The 19,916-nt window shown below is 35.6% G+C and overlaps 1 protein-coding gene across 1 annotated transcript in view; it reads right to left on the bottom strand.

Annotated features, from left to right (window-relative positions):
• Positions 1-678: 678 nt before the first annotated feature.
• Positions 679-19,916, bottom strand: part of LOC109101905 (ADP-ribose glycohydrolase MACROD1-like) — a 51,976-nt gene continuing 32,738 nt past the window's right edge. The window contains 7 exon segments of the mRNA XM_042770539.1: positions 679-1,275; positions 2,254-2,335; positions 4,706-4,779; positions 5,985-6,015; positions 7,592-7,702; positions 7,704-7,720; positions 13,945-14,061. Coding sequence (XP_042626473.1) covers positions 1,250-1,275; positions 2,254-2,335; positions 4,706-4,779; positions 5,985-6,015; positions 7,592-7,702; positions 7,704-7,720; positions 13,945-14,061 — 458 coding nt within the window. The 3' untranslated portion in view covers positions 679-1,249.

Here is a 19,916-nt window from a genome sequence, read left to right as displayed (position 1 = left end):
GAAGTCTGGATTTAGGATAATTACTCTACTGAGCTCTTCCTCTCTCTCGCTCCCTTTTTTCTCCTCTGCTTTCATTATTTGGAGAAGCTCGCCTGATGACAGTATCTGAGTTGCCTGTCGCTTATTAAAAAATGAAAACTGCTTCAGATGAGTTTATTAAACTCATCTCTCCCTCTCTCTTTTTCATCTGCCTCCCTCACTCTCCTTTCGTTTACAGACATAGCAGCATGTTGAGATCAAAGACGACTCTTCTTTTTTTGGAAAGCGCTATGAAAGATGTTTGAATCGTATTGTACGATACGAGTGGGGAAAAATGTCGCAAAACAATTATGAGGAATTTGACAATCAATTTGAATCAAAATATTGTTCTAAATCGAATCGCTGACATAAACTTGAAGGCTTACGGTGTAATTAATGAAAGTTGCATTAAGAGCAGCCCCAGCCATTAATTCAGAGAGAGGAGTTGACTTTAATGAGGGTCTTTTATCATACTGGAAGACAGAATGTACATTGAAGAAGTACAAATAGTGCACTTTCATTATAGGTTGTGTTACAACCATTGACATACTCCTTTTCTTCCTTCGATTGCCTTAATATATACTCTATAAACTATATTCACATATGATATATTTAATCATTTCAATGCTAATGCACTGCAAATCATATAACTGCAGAAAATTGTTCCTGGAAGGAGTAATAATAAGAGTAAGCCATAAATAGATTTGAAAGACACAGAATTTGAGACAAATGGTCATGCACAGCTATGATATTATTTCTGTAATCAACTGAGGGGAAAAATATTATATATGAAGCAATACTTTTTCTGTTTCACCTAAAAATATCACACATTCATTCTTCTGTCGAAGATATTTTGAAGAATGTTGGGGTTCAAACAGAGATGGACCCTACTCACTTCCACTGTACAGACAAAAAATAAATACATAAAATAAAAATAAGAAAAACAGAAGAAAGAAATGCTATCTATGTGTAATTTTTGGGTGAACTACCACTTGTAAGCCCACATTGTTATTAATATTAACACAAATCCAATAGCAATATGACTCCCAACAGGAAGCTAATAGCAATCATTGAATTCCGTGGAGCACTGGTTTGGTGATATGAATAAATCAGGTGGTGTCAGGCAGCTGTTGTTGTTGTTGTTTGTAGGGGCTGCATCAGGTAAAAGCCAGACAGTGATGTGATGGAAAAGCAGCTTGTGTGGCGTTTCCACAGCAACTATGCCATCCTCTCATAATTTGCTCTTTGGCGGTGAACCTGGAGGTGAAAAAACAGGTCTAAAAGAGCACAGCACACACACACATACAGTAACAGACATTTACATGAACACTAATGTTTAGAGTTTGTCTACTGTGTGAGATCTCAATAACATCATGTCATAACTGTGATTATTAGAGCAAGGATCGCTCATGCAACATTCATGCAACAGTTCGTTACATTTTAAAAAAAGGTGCAAATAATAGCACCAGTCAATATGGTTGGGGGTGTTTAATATTTAGTGATATGAAAAACCAAATTAGTCAGTCTGCTGGTTTTTAATAAATTTATTTTAACAAGGTATACACTGCTTCCATTAAAAACATTAATGTAGTCAGTGTTGGTTTGTTATCAGCACAAGCTACACACGTACAGCTGTCACATAAGAACAACTTTAAATTGCACTAGTTTGTACCCTGTGTCCCAGAACACAGAAAAAACAAACACTAATACATTGACGTCACAGTCAGCACTACCAATTACTTGTCTGCTCACTGCGGGAGGGATAGATGAAAGACTTTGAGGTGAAAAATACTCAAATTATTTTGATTTTTGAAATGTACATATTGATAAAGTGCACAACCACTGAGCACGGTTTGTTTAGAAAGCATAAATGATCGAGGCTGGTTAGAAAATTTGAAACAGTTATAAATGTCTGCTATCTCGTAATTAAATCAAATCAATGTTAAAATGCAAAAGGTAATGAATAATGTTTGGAAGACTTCATTTAAAGTATAAGGGTGTGTGTGTGTATGAGAGATAGAGATATGTGGTCTAGGTAAACCTTGCGTTGGATAGTAAAACATAACATTTTTGGGTTAGTTTTAGGGGATAGAGTATACAGTCTGTACAGTATAAAAGTCATATCTATGGAAAGTCCCTAAAAAAAAAACAAGAAAACCCAACAAGTGTGTGTATGTGTTTGTGTGTCCGTGTGTGTGTGTGTGTGTGTGTGTGTGTGTGTGTGTGATGAAAGACCTTGTGGGAAGTATGCAGGCAACATTGTTTCATAGAGCTCTTTGTCAGACTTCAGAAACGCACAGAAGATGACCCGGTCCAGCTGACAGCAGATTAAAACAGAAAAAGAGACAAGAAATAAAAAATAAATGACTACAGAGAATCTCGCATTCAAGCTCTGATTTTGCTACTGCACAGCAGAAACCAACAATACTTCATAGACACAACTTAGAAAGATATACTTGTGATAATATATCACAAACTTCATCCAAATAATACAAATGTGCTCCTTCATCCTAACTATACTCTCTAAAGCTATAGCAGAAATTTGCTTAAATTCTTGTGAATATAGGAAAATGAAATAAAAGTGATTATGAAAGTAAATAACGTTTAAAAACTACTGCACATCTTGAACTCCATTATAAGTTCATTTCTGTCAAAGTGTTTGTTTGTTTTTTTAAACTGAGTTTATTTTCTGTGGCATGAATTGAACTTCAAAAATTCCATTTAACTGAAGAAAAAGGTTCATTTATCCAGTTCACTGATTTTTGACCTGTAGCCTTCTCAGTCTTGTGTGAAGAGAGGGTCTTCTTTAAAAGACCACTTAGGTGCAATCACTTAGCCTATTTTAATATCTGAGTCCTTCTAGTCGGAGAGGCGCAGTGCCAGTGACCTAACTGTCCTTGACAGAACACCAGCACCAGTCCCAAATGCTTCATGGCAAGCAACAACATAAAAAAAAATACATCAAGATCCATGCCAGCATCCTAGAACCTCCATCTCCATGACAACAGTGGTGAGGGCAGGTGGGCTGTTCCTGCTTCTAATCATGTTCCTGTAACACATCATTGCATCCAGCTAGCACTCCTACTCTGCCACTGAAATCTCTCTCACTCTCATTTTTCTCTCTTTGGTCTCTAGCATTGTCTTTTTTCATTTCTCTTTTGTCTCTCTGGCTCACTCATCCTGTGTCCCTTTGTCTGTCTGATTCAGATTCAAAATGAAGCTTTACATTGCCAAAGCATTTGCAACATTATAAACATGCACATATGTAATGCACTACAGAAATGACGAGGTTCAGTTTTCGGTTTGGATTGTGGGTTAAAAGCATAAGGCAAACTATCTACCATACACTATTAATAAGAAAATAATACTATAATATTTAGTTTGTTTATATTAACATACTATATTAACATTAACATAGAGAATGTAACACTAAATGATATCAAAGTCAATTTTATGTTTTTTTAAAGATGTATAAAATGCATATTTTGTGCTGTTTGCTATAATTAATAGCTACCTTCTTTCCAAATCAACTGCAATTCTCAGTAAACACTGCAGGTGCCATAAAGGTTACATGGAGGTGCAAATTTAATTTAACAAAGCCAAGTGTTTACTAAAAATGTCTCACTCACATATCTTCATCATCATTTCAAGTTCATTTTGATCCAGACATGAGTGGTTTTGTCCAAGTGGGTGAGTCGTTCACTCTGTAATTAATTAGTCAGTCCATTTCCACAAGCCTGACGCATTCAGGTCGATTTACAGACCGGCTACGATCATGACAGGTGGGCGTTATCAAATTGACAGGGTAATCAGCCAAACACATTGACGTGAAGGCACCGCCTTCTTTTATGTGACCTTTTGCTGTTATTTTTTCATTATCCATCACTCTTCACTCATTAAAAAAAACATGGCCTTAGATGTACACGGACATATTTTGTAAGTTTTTCTAAGTACTATTGATTATTTTCTCATCCAAATATTGTTTGCCACCTCAAAGAAAATGCAATACACAATATTACACATTTTTTAAAATAATAAAAGTAGAATAAATTATAAATATAATAAAATATATAATAAATATATAAAACTAGTACTTTATTCCATTCTGTACTATTTTTCTGGATGCATATGGAAAGTGGTAGGTTTAGCAAGCAGCAAAGCGCTGGTTAATTAGTGTGCTTTAATTAGGGTGTCTCTGTCATTTTGTATGTCTGTAGCGTAAAAGAAGGCAAGCGCAACTAAGCACACAGCGCAGAGTGAGATGGAAAAACATCACAACAAAAAACACATAACAGAGAGATAACACAGAGGGGAAAAAAAAGACAGATGTGACCAGGGAAGAAAGAGAGAGAGAGAGACTGCAGGATGGGATGTGCAGAAGTTTTGTCAAAGACATCCTGATGGCTCATTTCCTGTTAAATTTACTCTGGACTCACATTAAGTGACAGGGGCCAGGGATTGTGTCAATATGTTTGTGGATTTGTTGTATTTGTGCTGTTCTGTGAAGCCTATACAAGCTCCGTTAGGAACCAATTAAAACTTCTAGGTTATATTTGTGTGTGTGAGCATGCTGATTCAGAAAAGTAACTCCCTACGCAGCCACCATCTGTTTGCCACGGCGTGTTCCTCATTGAACAATAACAACAATGGCAAGAAAAGAACACCAGTAGGGAAACGACACACACACCTTCTCGTGGTTTTGCTCCAGGTATTCTCTCACTGTTCTCAGGGCAACTTCGACTGCTTGATCAGGGGGATATCCTGCACCACACACATCATCCAACGCACGAACACAACACACATCAGATTTATACTAGGACTTTCAATCGATTAACGTTTAAATTATGATGATTAAAAAGGTCTTAAACTACAATACGCTGATTGACTAAATAATTTAATCACAATTAATTGCACCAAAATAGATATTTCAAAGACATTATTGTGGCAGATGAAAGCACTGAATAAACATTTACAAAAGGTGAAAATAATGTCTTTTTTATATATATAAAAATAATGTATATTTATTATATATATATATATATATATATATATATATATACATTTTTTTTTTAAATCTATGCACATGTAAACAGATTTTGGCCATCACATTTCTGTTTTTCAGCATCTCATTCTATATAAATTTTGTTATTGTGTTGTTTTTTTATATATATAATTAATCTAAAAATAAACCATTGATGCATTAAACTGACAGCCCCAACACAAAGTAAATTAAAACAACCTTGATATTATTATAGATGTACACATTACTTGGATTGTACTGATGTAATTTTTATGATTAACCAAGAGGCGTCAGACATCAACATGTTCACACCTTGTCAATTCTGCCGATGCACGACACCATATTTTCTGCTTAAAGACTTGAAAATGTCTACTACTGATGGTGGTTGTTTTCTGAAGCTGTTTGCCAGGTTCATTTTAGAGTTTAATCTTGACACGTTTAGCTAAAAAGAGGGATTATAATCACAGTGACATGCTCTCGCACCTAATCTCTCCTAATCTGACCGTCTAATCCCACCCTTAATCTGAAAATCCCTCGTACTACTGCAAGTGATATCCACTCCCAGAATTCTTAAAATGAGGTTCCTACTACATAAACAACCACAAATAAGAACACATGCATGAGCACGGAGGTCACGGCATAGCCGAGGTTCATAAACGTACCATTGATTAGGTTAGATAGAGCGTCATAAACACAGGGAATGATGTACCATTGATGTTAACTCATAAATGTGGTTAATGAATGATCATAGGTTTTAATAATAAATGAGCCCATTGAAAACTCTAAATCAACCAACCTGTTTTCAATTACACACAGTCATTTATAGACTATGAATACAAAAGGCATATAAATATAAATAACTGATGTAAGACAAAGCAATTAAAGATCAAATGTAAACATCGATTGAGAGAAATAAAAAATAAAAAAAACGCTGGAATTTCCCTACCGTACACTCCAGTAGAGATGCAGGGAGAAGCCTAGACATCAACATAAAATACATAAAAAGAAATACAGACTTCAGTGTAACGTAATTAAAATTGTGAAGAAAAGCTTTAATGTCCATGTATGAACCAGTAAATTCTTCTTTAAATACATGTGTTGTATTATTATAAAAAAAAATAATTACAAAAAACCAATTATTGCACCAACTATTACAAAAAAACCACAACAAAACAACAGCTCTTACAAGGGAAGGTGATTGAAAACTGATTAATTACAATCCATTTAAGATACAATCCATTACTAATGACAACGAGTCAATTGTGCCCCAGAATTAAGGGCCTTAAAAACAAAAGCTTTACTTTAAAACAAATGGGCCGAGTCACAGACGATTGTTGGTGTTTTAAAAGCATTTGCTGCGAAGGTACCACTTTGTGTTTTGCAAGCCCCAGCACGTATGGATAGTACTTTGAATATAAATCAAATAAGGGAATGAAATTTCTGTCATTTACTCTCCTCCATGTTCTCCCAAACCTTGAATGACTTACTTTCCTCTGTGGAATGGGGATGGGGGATGTTGAGCATAAAAATAACAAAATAAGACTGTTGCATTTGCTTCGTTCTGTTGAAAAAGCTCTCAAAGAACTTGTAATGATACTTTTAAGCTCACATTTGAGCTCAATTTTCACCTGCCTCCATGCCCTTATTTCATATGGAATAGCAGCCAGAACATTTACCACAACAACAACTTTTGTGTTTCATGGAAAAATGATGCAGAAAAATGATGCAGAAATGTTGGCTTGGCAAACCAACTGAAATAAGCTGAAGTACTAAAATGAATAAGACTATAAATGGAATAATATTCAATCAAATATACATAGCATAAAAATGACTAAAGCACAACATTATTAAAACTTAAAATACTGATAAACACAATAAAAGTATATACAGTAAATAAAACAAAAATATCACAGGAAATGACATGAGGGTGTGTAAATTATGAGCTATCTTTTTTGTTTTGTCTTTTAAGATGAACTGTTCCTAATAACACAACATTTGTTTAAAGTTCTTTTTTCACAGTGAACACCAGTTAAATAAAGATAAACAGGAAGTTCCCACAAGACATTGTGATGCTGCAGCACTCACTCGCTCATTCCTAAGAATAGATATTAGATATTAACAATAGATATTAGCTGTGCCTGTGTGTATTTTTATCCTTGCTGGTGCACTGTGTTAAAATCTTTTATACATGCAGTAACCTGTCTTCAATAAATCAATCTCTGAAAGAACTAAAGCTGAAACGGCTCTCAACTGTTTTAGTAGATTCATATAAAATTGTTAGGGCAATAGTGGAGGGCGAGTTATGTGCTATGTTATGACTGGATTGCTGGCTTTTTGATTTTCATACCGTGACGCAGCTGTGAGTGATAGGGGTGAGAGTTTAACATGTTAACTGTATGTACCTGAGTTTATGTGCAACCAGTGTGTAAGGTTTGAGATTGTGGTGGGCTGTTAAAATTGCATAGCTATAAGTACAAATAGCTATACATCATATACAAGCAGCCAAGACATCACGTCTGAATCTATTATGAGTGTGTGTGTTGAGACCCTCACCACAGTCCGCAGGTGGTTCTTAGTTGGTGTGTGCAGACAGTTATAATAACAGTTTCTCAGTGCTCGCCCCCCCCCCCCCCCCACCACCACTGAATCATGGACTATTGGCCCCCACGGTGTGAATAACATCTGTGAAACAGAGACATAAAGCCAAAGACGGACAGAAGTCATACAAAAATATCAGAAAAATACTTCCTGTCTCTATCCCTCCCTTTTATCTATCCATGTTTCTAAAACATAAATTTGTTCATGATATTGTTGAAAGTTTTGGGTCAGTAAGAATTTTTTAAAAGAAATGAATGCTTCCATTTAGCAATTATTCATTACAATTTATCAAAAGTGACAGTAATTACATTTACAATACCATCACAGGAAAAAATCTATTTTAAAAAAATATATTAAAATGGGAAAAAGTTATTTTAAATTGTAATAATATTTCACATGTTATTGTTTTATTGTATTTTTGATAAAATAAAGCCCTGGGGGATAAGAGACTTCTTCTTTTTTTTTTTAATCCAATCTCTCTTTAAAATAAATTTTAAAAATGCAATTACTTCCTTACAGGAACTGAAATGGACAAGAGCAAATTCACTTTGTTTAGTCTGCACTTCTGTGCAGTTAGATTGTTACACTGAGACAACTGATTCGTCTAAATATATCGTCAGATTTCCATCTTTTAATTTAAATCATTAGTTTAAAAAGTTGAAAACCCTTATTAACAAGTCATTTAAAAAAGTTTTACAGTTTATTTAAAATAAAAGATTGTAATCTGACCATTTTCTGGAATTATAGTAAACAAAAAAATTATAATTTGGGTCTACTAAATGCCAAAAAAAATGTTTTTCAAACAATAGAAAGCACTATAAATTACCCAGACAGAACTTGGCTTTTTTATTACAGTGTGACCTACTTACAGAAAAAAAACCAGATTGCTATTGGAAGGGACTTTTGGCTTGTTTCTTCTGATGAGGTATGATAATATATAATGATATATTACTCCACAACATCGAGATATCTCTTCACAGTAACTGCTGTACTGATAAATGCTGTCAACAGCTGAGGTGATGTGCAGTGGGAATGTTTAAACCTTTACCATGGTAACCACAGTTTCTGGCACAATACCATAGTGACTGCAATTATTAAAAATAAATGTAAGAGTTCATATAGAATCAGCTTCAAACTGTGGAATTGATTTCACAGTGTTTTACTGGCATGTTACCACTGTTTACTGTAATAACAGTAGCAATGGCTGATACTAATAAATGTTGGCAGATTCTATGGTTTCCATGGTACACATTAATAAGAGTAACAGGAAACAGCTCAAAGCATCAAATTAGAGATTTTATTCTAGTTCAAAAAAGAAGTTATCAATTGTATCCATTCCGAAGTAGAATTTTTTACTTTTAAATCTAAAATGTCAGTGTTTAACTGAAATGCAGTTTTCGAAACCTGTCAAAGAAGGACTGTTATTTAAATAATTATAAAAATATGTCTAGACTGCCATTGTTTTACACATAAATGCTACCAAAAAAAAAAAAAAAAAAACAATATTATTTGCTTTAGTAAGGCCTTCTGTAGGAGAAAGCTGAAGAACCCCTGATGTGTCACAAACTTGTTTATTCATTATGTCTAGACTTTTGATTAGCTCTGCTCTTATTCACGTACACTAACTGCACTTTCTTTTTGTTGCTCCCACCTCTGCCATCTGTCCGTTTCTCAACTACTAAAGCCCCACTTGTCTCAATCCGGCACCCTCTCATCTCAATTTCCTGTTTCCTCCTCCCATTGACACTCAGCTCAACTGCAGACATCATGTCCATTTCCCTTGTCCTCCTTTTCTGTCTAAAACATTCATCCATCTGTCCTCTCAATGTCTCGTGTCCTTATGTGTCACATCTATGGCATGTCCTCAATCTCTCCCCTTTGCCCCACTTGTCCTTTGGATGTCCAGCAGCTTACCATCAGTTACACTCCCACTCCTCTTTCGTTCATCCATCCACCCCCCGCATCCCTCCCCGACACCTCTCTGTGCTGCGTGCTGTCCGGCTGCGTTTATTTACCGCTGCACTCTGCAGTGTTTACAGCATCGATCCACCTCTGTTTGTTTAGTCCAGCAGCACCATCATACATCACGCTGGGCAGAGACATAACTCACACAGAAACACACCCCGACTTGCAGACACTCACATATGAAGTGCAAAAGGAAACAATGGATAGACAAGGAAAAAACAACAGAGAACAGTGGGCATATGTTTGACTGGAAGTACAGTATCACAAAGTGTTGTCATGTTTGTGGCACAGCATGATCTGCTAAAGCGGGTGTAGAATCCAGGAAGAGAGAAAGAGAGACAGGATGACATAATCACTGCAGACACAGGTAGAGCTGGAGGTTAAAGCAAAGTACAAAAAACTGCCGGGAGGTTTAGATAACGCACTGCTCAACTCTCCCACTGTCCCTCCTGTTTGCTCTCTAAAACAAACCCACACAAGCACTCTTACAACAGCGCGTGTGTCGGGAAGAAAGTTAAGAGTTCAGAGTTAGAGTGCAGCACAATCTAGATTCAGAACCTTGCAGTTAAGCAATATTTTGAAATGGATAATTTAAGCTGTTAATTGGATGAGTTACATTTCATACTTGTTGTAAAGTACCCAAATAATATCACCTACAACAAGTACTGTGTCTGTGTACTTATGCATGTCAGGGTTTCAACACAAAATTAAAAATAAAGAAATTACATATTTATACATGTATATTTATATATTGTTTTATTTACCATTTGTGTCGAAACCTGACATACATATAAAGAGACACTTGTATTTTGTATATAAATTATAAAACTATATATAATTTATTTAGCAACAAGTGATTTGGTGCATTTAAATTTGTTAATAATAATAAGAATACATAGCTGTATCTAAAATGAATAAGGGCCAATAAAATACTAAAACAACAAACCAATAATTTTTTTTTATTAATTTATTTAAAAATACATACATATTTAAATAGCTATTTATTTTTATAGATTACTGTATTAGTATTTTATTGCCTCTTATTCATTATTTATTATTATTTATATATTTAAATACACCATTTTTATTTTATTTTATTTCAATATTATTTTTTCAATTTTATTTTTTTGTGGCTTTGTATTTTAATATATGCTAGGTCACAGCATCAGTGTGCATGTGGTTGTACAGCCTGTCTTCTAAAGCATTTAATTTCTTCATAGCTTCCTGATCCTGAGAAAACACACTGTTCTTTCTGCCCACACAGCTCCCATACTACACACCGAGACCTGACAACACCCATAACGTATCGATGAATCTACTCCAAACTTGCTATTATCAAGCTCTAAATCACTCCTCTGTTTGTTCCCCCCTCCTTCCCTCCATCCTCCTGCCTGCTCGCGTTCTCTTTCCTCCTCTCCCTCCCTCTCAGTGAAAGGTTGTCTGTCTTTCTGCTACCAAGTCTCAACTGTTCACTCATCCACACCAAACCCAAGCCTCCTGTCTCGTGCACAAAGGGAGGCCCTGGACTCTCCCAGCAAACCCCCAGGAGAAAAAGTCACCGTGCACAACTATATCCCCATTCTGCAGCAGGGGAGCAGGTGCGTCGATTTAAAAAAGGCAGCCAGCTAAGACGGACTACTTATCATCTGAAAGGTCTGAAGGTGTTTGACTCACTTTTTGTGTTTCTATCCTTTTTCTCAAATTCAGATCTGCTTGACAGTTGAGTCACAATGTACCAGCAGTCACCGGCCGATCAAGCACGACGGCCCGCACAATAGTTTGCTCTCCTTTCACCTTTGCTTTCATCCGATCGGTTTTGACAAGAAAATGCTTTGATTTTGAGAAAGCTGCGGTCCGAATAACAGCATGGAATTTAAGGTTATTGTAAACCTACAGTGTATTTCATTGGATTGTTTCATAAATATAATTAAGTAATTGAACCTTGTTATTCATCCAGTCTATGAGCAAATGATGGATAGGGGGAGAGAAAGAGAAAAAGGGATTAGTTAAATAACAAGAGAGAAGGGTGGGTGTTCGATTGGCCTGTGTGTATTTTAATTAGTGTTAATTGGCCACAGAGGGAAATGAAGGCTCAGGAAGAGTATGTGTATGTGTGTGTATTGATAAATATGCTTCTCTCTTTTCTTTCTCCTCCCTAGCAATGGTTGTTTTGTATGGTTGCGTCCCTAGTCAAGGCTGTATTGGTACACAGGTGGACTTAGGGACTGACAGGAGCTGCACATTCTGCCTTTTATACACCAATGAGATCCACTGGGTTTCTAGTTCACCCCCTCAACCTGGGCAGTGCATGTGTTATTACTATACTTGTGTTTTCCTATAAAACACAAACTATCCTCATCCAACAAGCAACAGATGTGCGAGCACATGTGCAAACTACAGCTCAGGCAGTCAAAACATGACAATACTCTATACGAACACTCAAATCTCAGATTTTATTGAGGGGCTTTTGCCTGTAGTTAGAAATGCTTTCTAAATACTATCAAACATACATTGGGTTCAAGCTGAAGTATATAATTTCTGTGCCACCGAACGGAATTGCAAAAAAAAACTTTGTTTTCAAAAAAGGTTTCCAAATACGCCCACATCAATCATTGATTTAACCATATGATAGCCCCACCCCCAACTCACACCACTTGTGTAGAACAACAATAGGGGAGTTTTCATAGCACCACGGAAACATAATATTTACAGCATAAGCTATATTTATAATTGTCTCTGGATATTAAGCTGGGATAGAAGAAAGAATTTAAATGCTTAAAAGTTAAATACTTCATCATTCAACAATTTTTGAATAAAACCTTAAGTTACCCTTCATTGAAAGTCCAGGTGACAAAAAATTAGAAGATCCAAGATTAATTTTAAAATGAATTTTAAAATGAGTTTTATTGAAGTCTTGTAATGAAATATGGACATTTTATATGATGAACAGATTTAATTTAGGCTTTAATTTTTTAAATTATGGATCTGGAACAACATGAGGGTGAGTAAATGATGACAGAATTTAAATTTTGGGGTGAACTATCCCTTTAAACTCTTCTTGCAATGGATATGATTGACTTCTCAAATCTTTCAACATGCTGAGGAGAGGTTTGCTATTACTTTTCCAAATGACCATTGTCTTCATAATCTGGTAGATGACATAATGGGTGAAAAAATACCAAAGATTTCCACTGAAGGAGTGACCTGAGCCATATTTAAAACCCTTGGCTGAACAGCATTTGTAGCAGCCAGTTTTGCATATACAAATGTAAGAAAGAAAATGTAAAAATCTAGTGAGAGAGAGAGAGGGAATGAATTCTAACAATCTTCATGATGCTCTACCTACTATGAAAGTGGTTAGAAAACCAGAAAATTTTATTTTTGAAATGTTACATTTTCACAGCTCACAAATCCCAAATAGCCCACACACCTGTTCATACATAGGTTATAATTAGATCAGTCATTATAAAAGAAGTGTGCGGTGGACACAGTCAGATACAAACACTAATTCCAGTTTTGCAATTACTGCTGATATTTACTGTTCTACTTCCCACGGTTTAGTACAGTACAAAGAAAGAGATGAGAAAGAAAAACACAAACTTGGAGAGAAAAATCAACTAAAGATTAAGTAAATCTTAACAAAGAGGATAGCCTAGAGTGTGAGGAATATCACTGATGTGTATCTGTGTGTTTATAAGTATATGTGTGAGTGCTGTTGGGACGGGGGGTTGGTGGCTGGAGAATCAGCAACGTGTGCATCTCTGTCTCTGAACAGCTAGGTACGGTTGGTGGGGGGGGTCATAAATTAGACAAGGAAATTACTGCTAAGTGTGCGAATAAATTAAAGTGTGCTTGCTTCTGTAAACACTGTCTGACTACATAATTACTGAACACGCTCTGGAAGAGTGAAAGAGGGGGAGGGAGATGGAAGGGGGGAGAATGATAGGCAAAAAGGTTTGTGCTGATGGTTTATTCATTTATTCATATGGCAGTGTGCAATATGTACGCGACCGTTTGACATTTCGCTACAGAGGTGGCACAACACCTGCTTACAATCCTAAGACGGGAAATGAAAAACCTTGAAAAAAAATGTACTTTATGACATTTATGAAGTGTAATTTAGTTTCTACAAAAGTATGGCACTGACTTTGAAGCGATAAAGTGTAAACACAAGCAAGGTTTGCTCTTTGCCTTATCCATCCAGCGTACTGGAAAAGATGCCCAGGTTTAATTCTACCAAATGATGCTGAATTTATCATCCTACATTACAGAGTTCAAAACATTTCAGACTGATGTTTATACGCCATTTGCATTATGATTGGTGTGTTTCATGAGTGACTCACATTTTGCACGCAGACCGTATGCTCCAGTGATCTTGGCCTCCCCGGTTTCACAGGCGTTCAGGGTGCCACATTCCTTCCTTAACAGAGGACCAGCCCCACGATGAATGGCACCATCCACTGAAAATTTGATAATATTTTATAAAAAAAATATGTGTGTGAAATATATATATATATATGTGTGTGTGTGTGTGTGTGTGTGTGTATTTATGAAGTAAATAAATTTTTTATTATTGTTAAAATACAGAACGTTTTCTGTTAGGGTTAAATTATGATTATATACAGTGCGTTTCTCAATTACAGAATATATATATAGCCAAATATCCAAATATTTTTCCATTGCAGTTTACAAACATGCACAATATATATTTCTAAACCTGGATAAATATGCTTTAACATTGCATAGCTCTTCCTAAAAATATTGCATGACAACAATTATGCAGTTCACTAAATTAAGGTGGGGGCGACAGTTTACCCAGAGACACATCTTACCCCACTCTCCCCTGGAGAAACACTGTCAATTAACTCTAAAAATTAAATGTTTGCACTGTCGTCCCAAACCCATAACACAAATTTCAATTTTTTTTAATGAATGAAACCTTATGTTTGCCTTCACTGAAAGTCCAGATAACCAAAATTAGAAGATCCAAGGTCAAGGCATAGTAAAATTAATCTCCACTAGAGAAACACTGTAATGCTGATGGTGTTTTTTTTTTTTTTTTTTTTTTTTTTACAAACCCAACCCCCATTTATCATTTGAGGACACAAAAAAAATCTGATTTCTCATAGCACTGAGGGCAGCAGTCTGAGGAACATAACAGTTTTACTCGAGGGTTTTCAGCACCCTGGCACTTTTGCTGATACTGTATGTGCTCAGAATCCATAGGAGCGAGAGATAGAGTGATAAAAAGATAGAAAGATAGGGAATATATATCGAGAAATACCATAGAGATAGTGAAGTGGAGAGAAAGATGAGGAAAAAACAGAGAGAGACAGAGGGACAGATGGAGGGAAGTTGTACTCAGGGCTTTGGAGCGGAGGAAAGGAGGATGAGAGGAAGGAATAAGGCAAAAGATGCGAATGTGGTGACGAGTTATGCCTGTTGGGAATAGTTTGCCTTCCTGTGTAATTGCAACACGCATGCACACACACTTTATATATTACACAGACATCTTGTTAGCAGGTGCTAATTGGCTTCTTGCTTACCTGACAGGGGGTTTGTGACACGGAAAAAACACATAATATTTTCCTATATTGCATACACAGCTTTTTCTTTTCAGTCCTCATTCACATGTGCTCTTCAGATGCAACCCTATGCAACATCTAACCACATGCACGCAAACATACATTCATCTGCAGCACACACAAAATTTCTGCAAACAAAAGCATTTGTTAACAGTTCAATTTCCCATCAAATCAGTTTGGCCTGGACTGAGCAGCACTAACAAGTGTTATTGAAACACACCCTTTTATTGGCTGAGCTGGTCACCATGGCAGCCATTAGTAAGAGCATTTGATTGGATCTGGCACATCTGCTTGTCCGTGTCGCAAATCCCTTGACACCAAAGCACTATCTCTCTCTAAACACTTGCCCGGCGCGCTGTTTTCAACCAGAATACCAACATTCCACTCAGTGCCAAGTGGAAGACAGAACACACACATTCTCACTCAAAAAATAAAACAATCAATTAATACTTATCCACGGGTGGCTTTCCAGGTTGCTTAAAATAGGGCAAAGAAATCTCACAAACAGACTTGAAGGAGTTTTAAAAAAAAGGAGCCATATGCCAAAATGCAACATTACACCATAAATGCAACAAAACCCCCAAAGAGACTCTAATGTCACTGTGTCCTTTAAAACAATCTGGAGCTCAGCTCTGAGCATCAGAACTGATGTCTCCCACTGTAATGAACAGAAAATTTTGATCGCCTATAGTTATGTGTGCCATTTCCAAGTATGATCCATTTGACCGTGAAAGTAGAAAATCCAGCATGAATTATTTCCATCACTGGCAGCTTCTCTTTTCCCTTCCTTATGCACTTTCTTTTACCGTTTTTCTTCCTTTCAGTTCCTGTCTCATACATAGTAAAGAAATTTAATTAGTACTATTTTTCGTATTCGATATATATATATAAATATATATATATATATATATATACATATATATATATTATATATATATATAATATATATATATATATATAATCTTGTCCACAAAATATATATATGTGTATATATACATATATACATATATATATATATATATATATATATATATATATATATATATATATATATATTATAAAAGCAAAATTGTGATAAGATTTAAGGTAATAAGGTAATAAGACAATAAGACTTTAGAGAATAATAAATAACAAATTCTAACCCCATTGGCAAACATTTATGCTTAAAGACAATGCAGTAAGAAAAATATTCACCGAAACAACTTTTATTAAATTTACATTATTATATTATATGATATTTTATTGTTTTGCTTTTCAAGTGATTAAAGAATATATCTTGAATGAGGCTTAATTTACTGAGAGCAAATAGTTTTGTTCTTCTTGTTTTAAGCATAAATCTAACAAAATTCAGTGAGGTTTATGCTCTAAACAATTTGCCAGTGAGGTAATAAAAACAAAATTTAATTTAAGATTTATTCCCTGAAAACAAGTCTTTTCGTATTGTTCCAAGTAAATTTTGTTTTAAGGATGTTTAGATATTATAACTGAAAAAGAAAAAACTAAAATACTTGGCTCACCCAAAAATGAAAATTCTGTCATTAATTACTCACCCTCATGTCGTTCCAAACCCCTAAGACCTCAATTTGTGTTCCAGCAGAAAAAAATAAAATAAAGGTCTTACGGGTCTTACGACTTGAGGGTGAGTAATTAATGACAGAATTTTCATTTTTGGGTGAACTATCCCTTTAATTTATATGGTTTTAGCAGTGCATCAAAAATGCTGACTGAGAATGAATGGGGCTAGGGTTTTTAAAACAGTATCCGAAACAAACTATATACTACTATACGACACATCCTAACTCATCCATCTTTTCTTTATTCTCTCTACTGTTGTTTTAAACACATCCTCTTGTTTTTGCCCTCTCAGCTTTAGTGCTTTTCCTGCTTTAAACACCAACAGGCAGAGACTAACCCCTCATCTCTCTCTGCATGCAATGCTCTGAGGCTGCGTCCTCCCTGATGTATAGTTTGTCCCTGCCTAATTATCACCCAGGTTTGCCTTAACAAACCTCAGGAGTGGAGCCAACAAAAAGAGAGGGAGGGAGTGCGAGTGCAAGGAAACCAATGTGTTTGCATACTGGCGACAGAAATAGAGAGAAAAGAGGTGTTGAGTGTTAAGGAGTGAGGAGAAGAGGTGATGGTGTAGGGCAGAGAGACAGAAGGATGGGTGAGGAGCAAAACAGAGAGAGTGAAAGGGAGATGGAAGACATGCAGTGGCACGAACTAACAGTGAGGTTTAAAACAAGGGAGGTGAAGGTCAAGCCTAAATCAATCGCATTTGCCATTTGTGTTTGAGGAACTGCATAAAAAAACCCAGGTCAATATACAGCAGTGCGCACTTCTGAATTTGTGTTTGTGTGTGCGAGACCTGGTTCTGATGAGTAGGATTCTCAAGTGCAGATTTATCACTGGTATTGATTAGCTAACGGGCAGGCACTTAACACGGGCAGAGAGCAAGAGCGACACACACTTACATTCAACACACACATGCATACGCACAAATACTGAGTCAACAGTTGGACATTTCTGTTAATTTGCATATCTCTCTACTACTGTGAATTACATACATTAGATCTTGCAATGCACTTTCAAAATGCACACACACCTCTCAAACAGACAGGGTATGCACACTATCGTTTCTGTTCAAAAGTAATATTTTTTAATGTTTTCAAAAGAAGTATCTTATGCTCACAAAAGCTGCATTTAACTGCTCAAAATACAATGAAAACAGTATTATGAAATATATAGAATATATTTTAAAAAGTAATTTATTGGTTGGATGGCAAAGCTGAATTTTCAGCAGGCATTACTCCAGTCTTCAGTGTCACATGATCCATCAGAAATCATTCTAATATGCTACTCAGTTAAACATTTATTATTATTAATGATAAAAACAGTTGTGCTGCTTAATATTTTTTGTAGAAACTGTGATATATTCTTTGATTAACAGTAAGTTCAAAATGAACAGCATTTATATTGAAATCGAAATATTTTAATATGATAAATGTATTTACTGTCACCTTGTGATCAATTTAATGCATCCATTCTGAATAAAACAATTGATTTCTTTAAAAAAAACTTTTGAATGGTAATGTACATTAGATCTGACATAACACATTTCAAGTGTGTAATAAGTTTTACAATTTGAAAACACAAAATTAGATACAATTATCATAGCTATTGACAGTGTTTGCATTTCTAAAACAACGCTCATTTATAGTGTCACACATGACAACTAGTCTGCTTGTTGTGTGAAATAATACAGTTTATTTTTAAATGGTTCATAATTTAAGTAATTTACAAGAATTTTTACTTTGTGATAATGACTGTAAATTATCTTGCTACCAAATAAATTAAATGTTCATTTATCACATATTACCCTACTTTATTTCTGTGAAAAGAAAAGATAAGGAACAAGCATTCCAGAGAAGTGTGTTTTATTTTTGAATGCTGTCCTGAAGGAATAGTTTGCCCAAAAATGAAAATTCTGTCATCATTTACTTGCCCCCATGTCTTTCCAAACATGTTATGACTTTCTTCAATAGAACACAAAGGAAGATATTCTAAAGAACACTGGGGTCCAAACAAAGTTTGATTTGCATTGTATCAGATGGGGGAAAATCTTTTGTGTTCTACAGAAGAAAAGAATGAATACAAGTTTGGAACGATATTAAGGCGTGTAAGTGATGAGAGAATTTTCAGTTTTATGTGAACTATCTCTTTAATACTGTCAAGATGGTTTGGCAGCTAGCCTGGTGGAAAAGGTTGTGCTGATATGAGATAGCTACTGTTGCTATTTCAGGTTAGAGGTGGTTTCACACTGAGCATAGTCTATTGGAAAAACAGTTGTTACATGTAACACACTTGTTATTAAGAACCTCTCGGGAGCAGGAACATTACAGGCCCATAACTAATGACTAAAAGTGCAATCTGAGATAATTGCAGACGCAGTTACAGATCCTCTGGAGAAAACTACTTATTTGATGGGCTGTAGTTTATATGTTGGATGTCTAACAATGTCAGTATTTTCCTGATTGAACTTACAAACAATACTACAATATCTATCATGAAACATGTTCAAAAATACATAGAATTATCATGACACCATATCCAACACATCGTGGCAGCTTGGTACTTTTCTGTCCTTTAAATATTAGTTAAGACTTAACTGTTTTTGAAGCTGCAAAGAAGCTCACTGTTTGATGAATATGTGTGTGTACAGATAGATGGGAGAAATCTGAAGGCTTTACTGTATTTCTGAGATGATCTACTATCTTGTCAGACCAAAGTACTTCTTAATACATCACAGTGAGCAAACAGTTTTGAAAAAGCACAGTCTCTCTTTAATTCCACCGTTTTATTCATAATCTGCTGATGAATTGTTTTTCTCTTGTCGATGTTTGTGGGCATGTGTGTGTGCGTGGGGAGGGAAGGGCAGCTCTATCAGAGATGGTTTTAGTGTTTAGCGCTCATTTCATCTCACTGGGTCTCTAATCGCTCTTTTGCTCCTCAAATAGCGCCTCTGTTCTCACTCACGGAGCTATCAGAGATCGTCTGTTCAAATTCTGAAAAGTGCTAAGCCTCAGGCTGACAACAGCTCCCATTACACACATACGGTTTCACTCTCTCACCTTTGTTTCCACCTGCTGATTCTCACTTGCTCTCTTTCACCTTCTAATTTCTCTCACCTCTCCAATGCTTCTCTCCTCTAATGTCTTTTCCCTCTTGAG

This window comes from Cyprinus carpio, chromosome A14 (assembly GCF_018340385.1).
Source record: "Cyprinus carpio isolate SPL01 chromosome A14, ASM1834038v1, whole genome shotgun sequence".
In the NCBI taxonomy this organism is placed as follows: Eukaryota; Metazoa; Chordata; class Actinopteri; order Cypriniformes; family Cyprinidae; genus Cyprinus; species Cyprinus carpio.
Note: the sequence above shows the minus strand (reverse complement) of the source record. Positions and strands in the feature narration are given on the sequence as shown.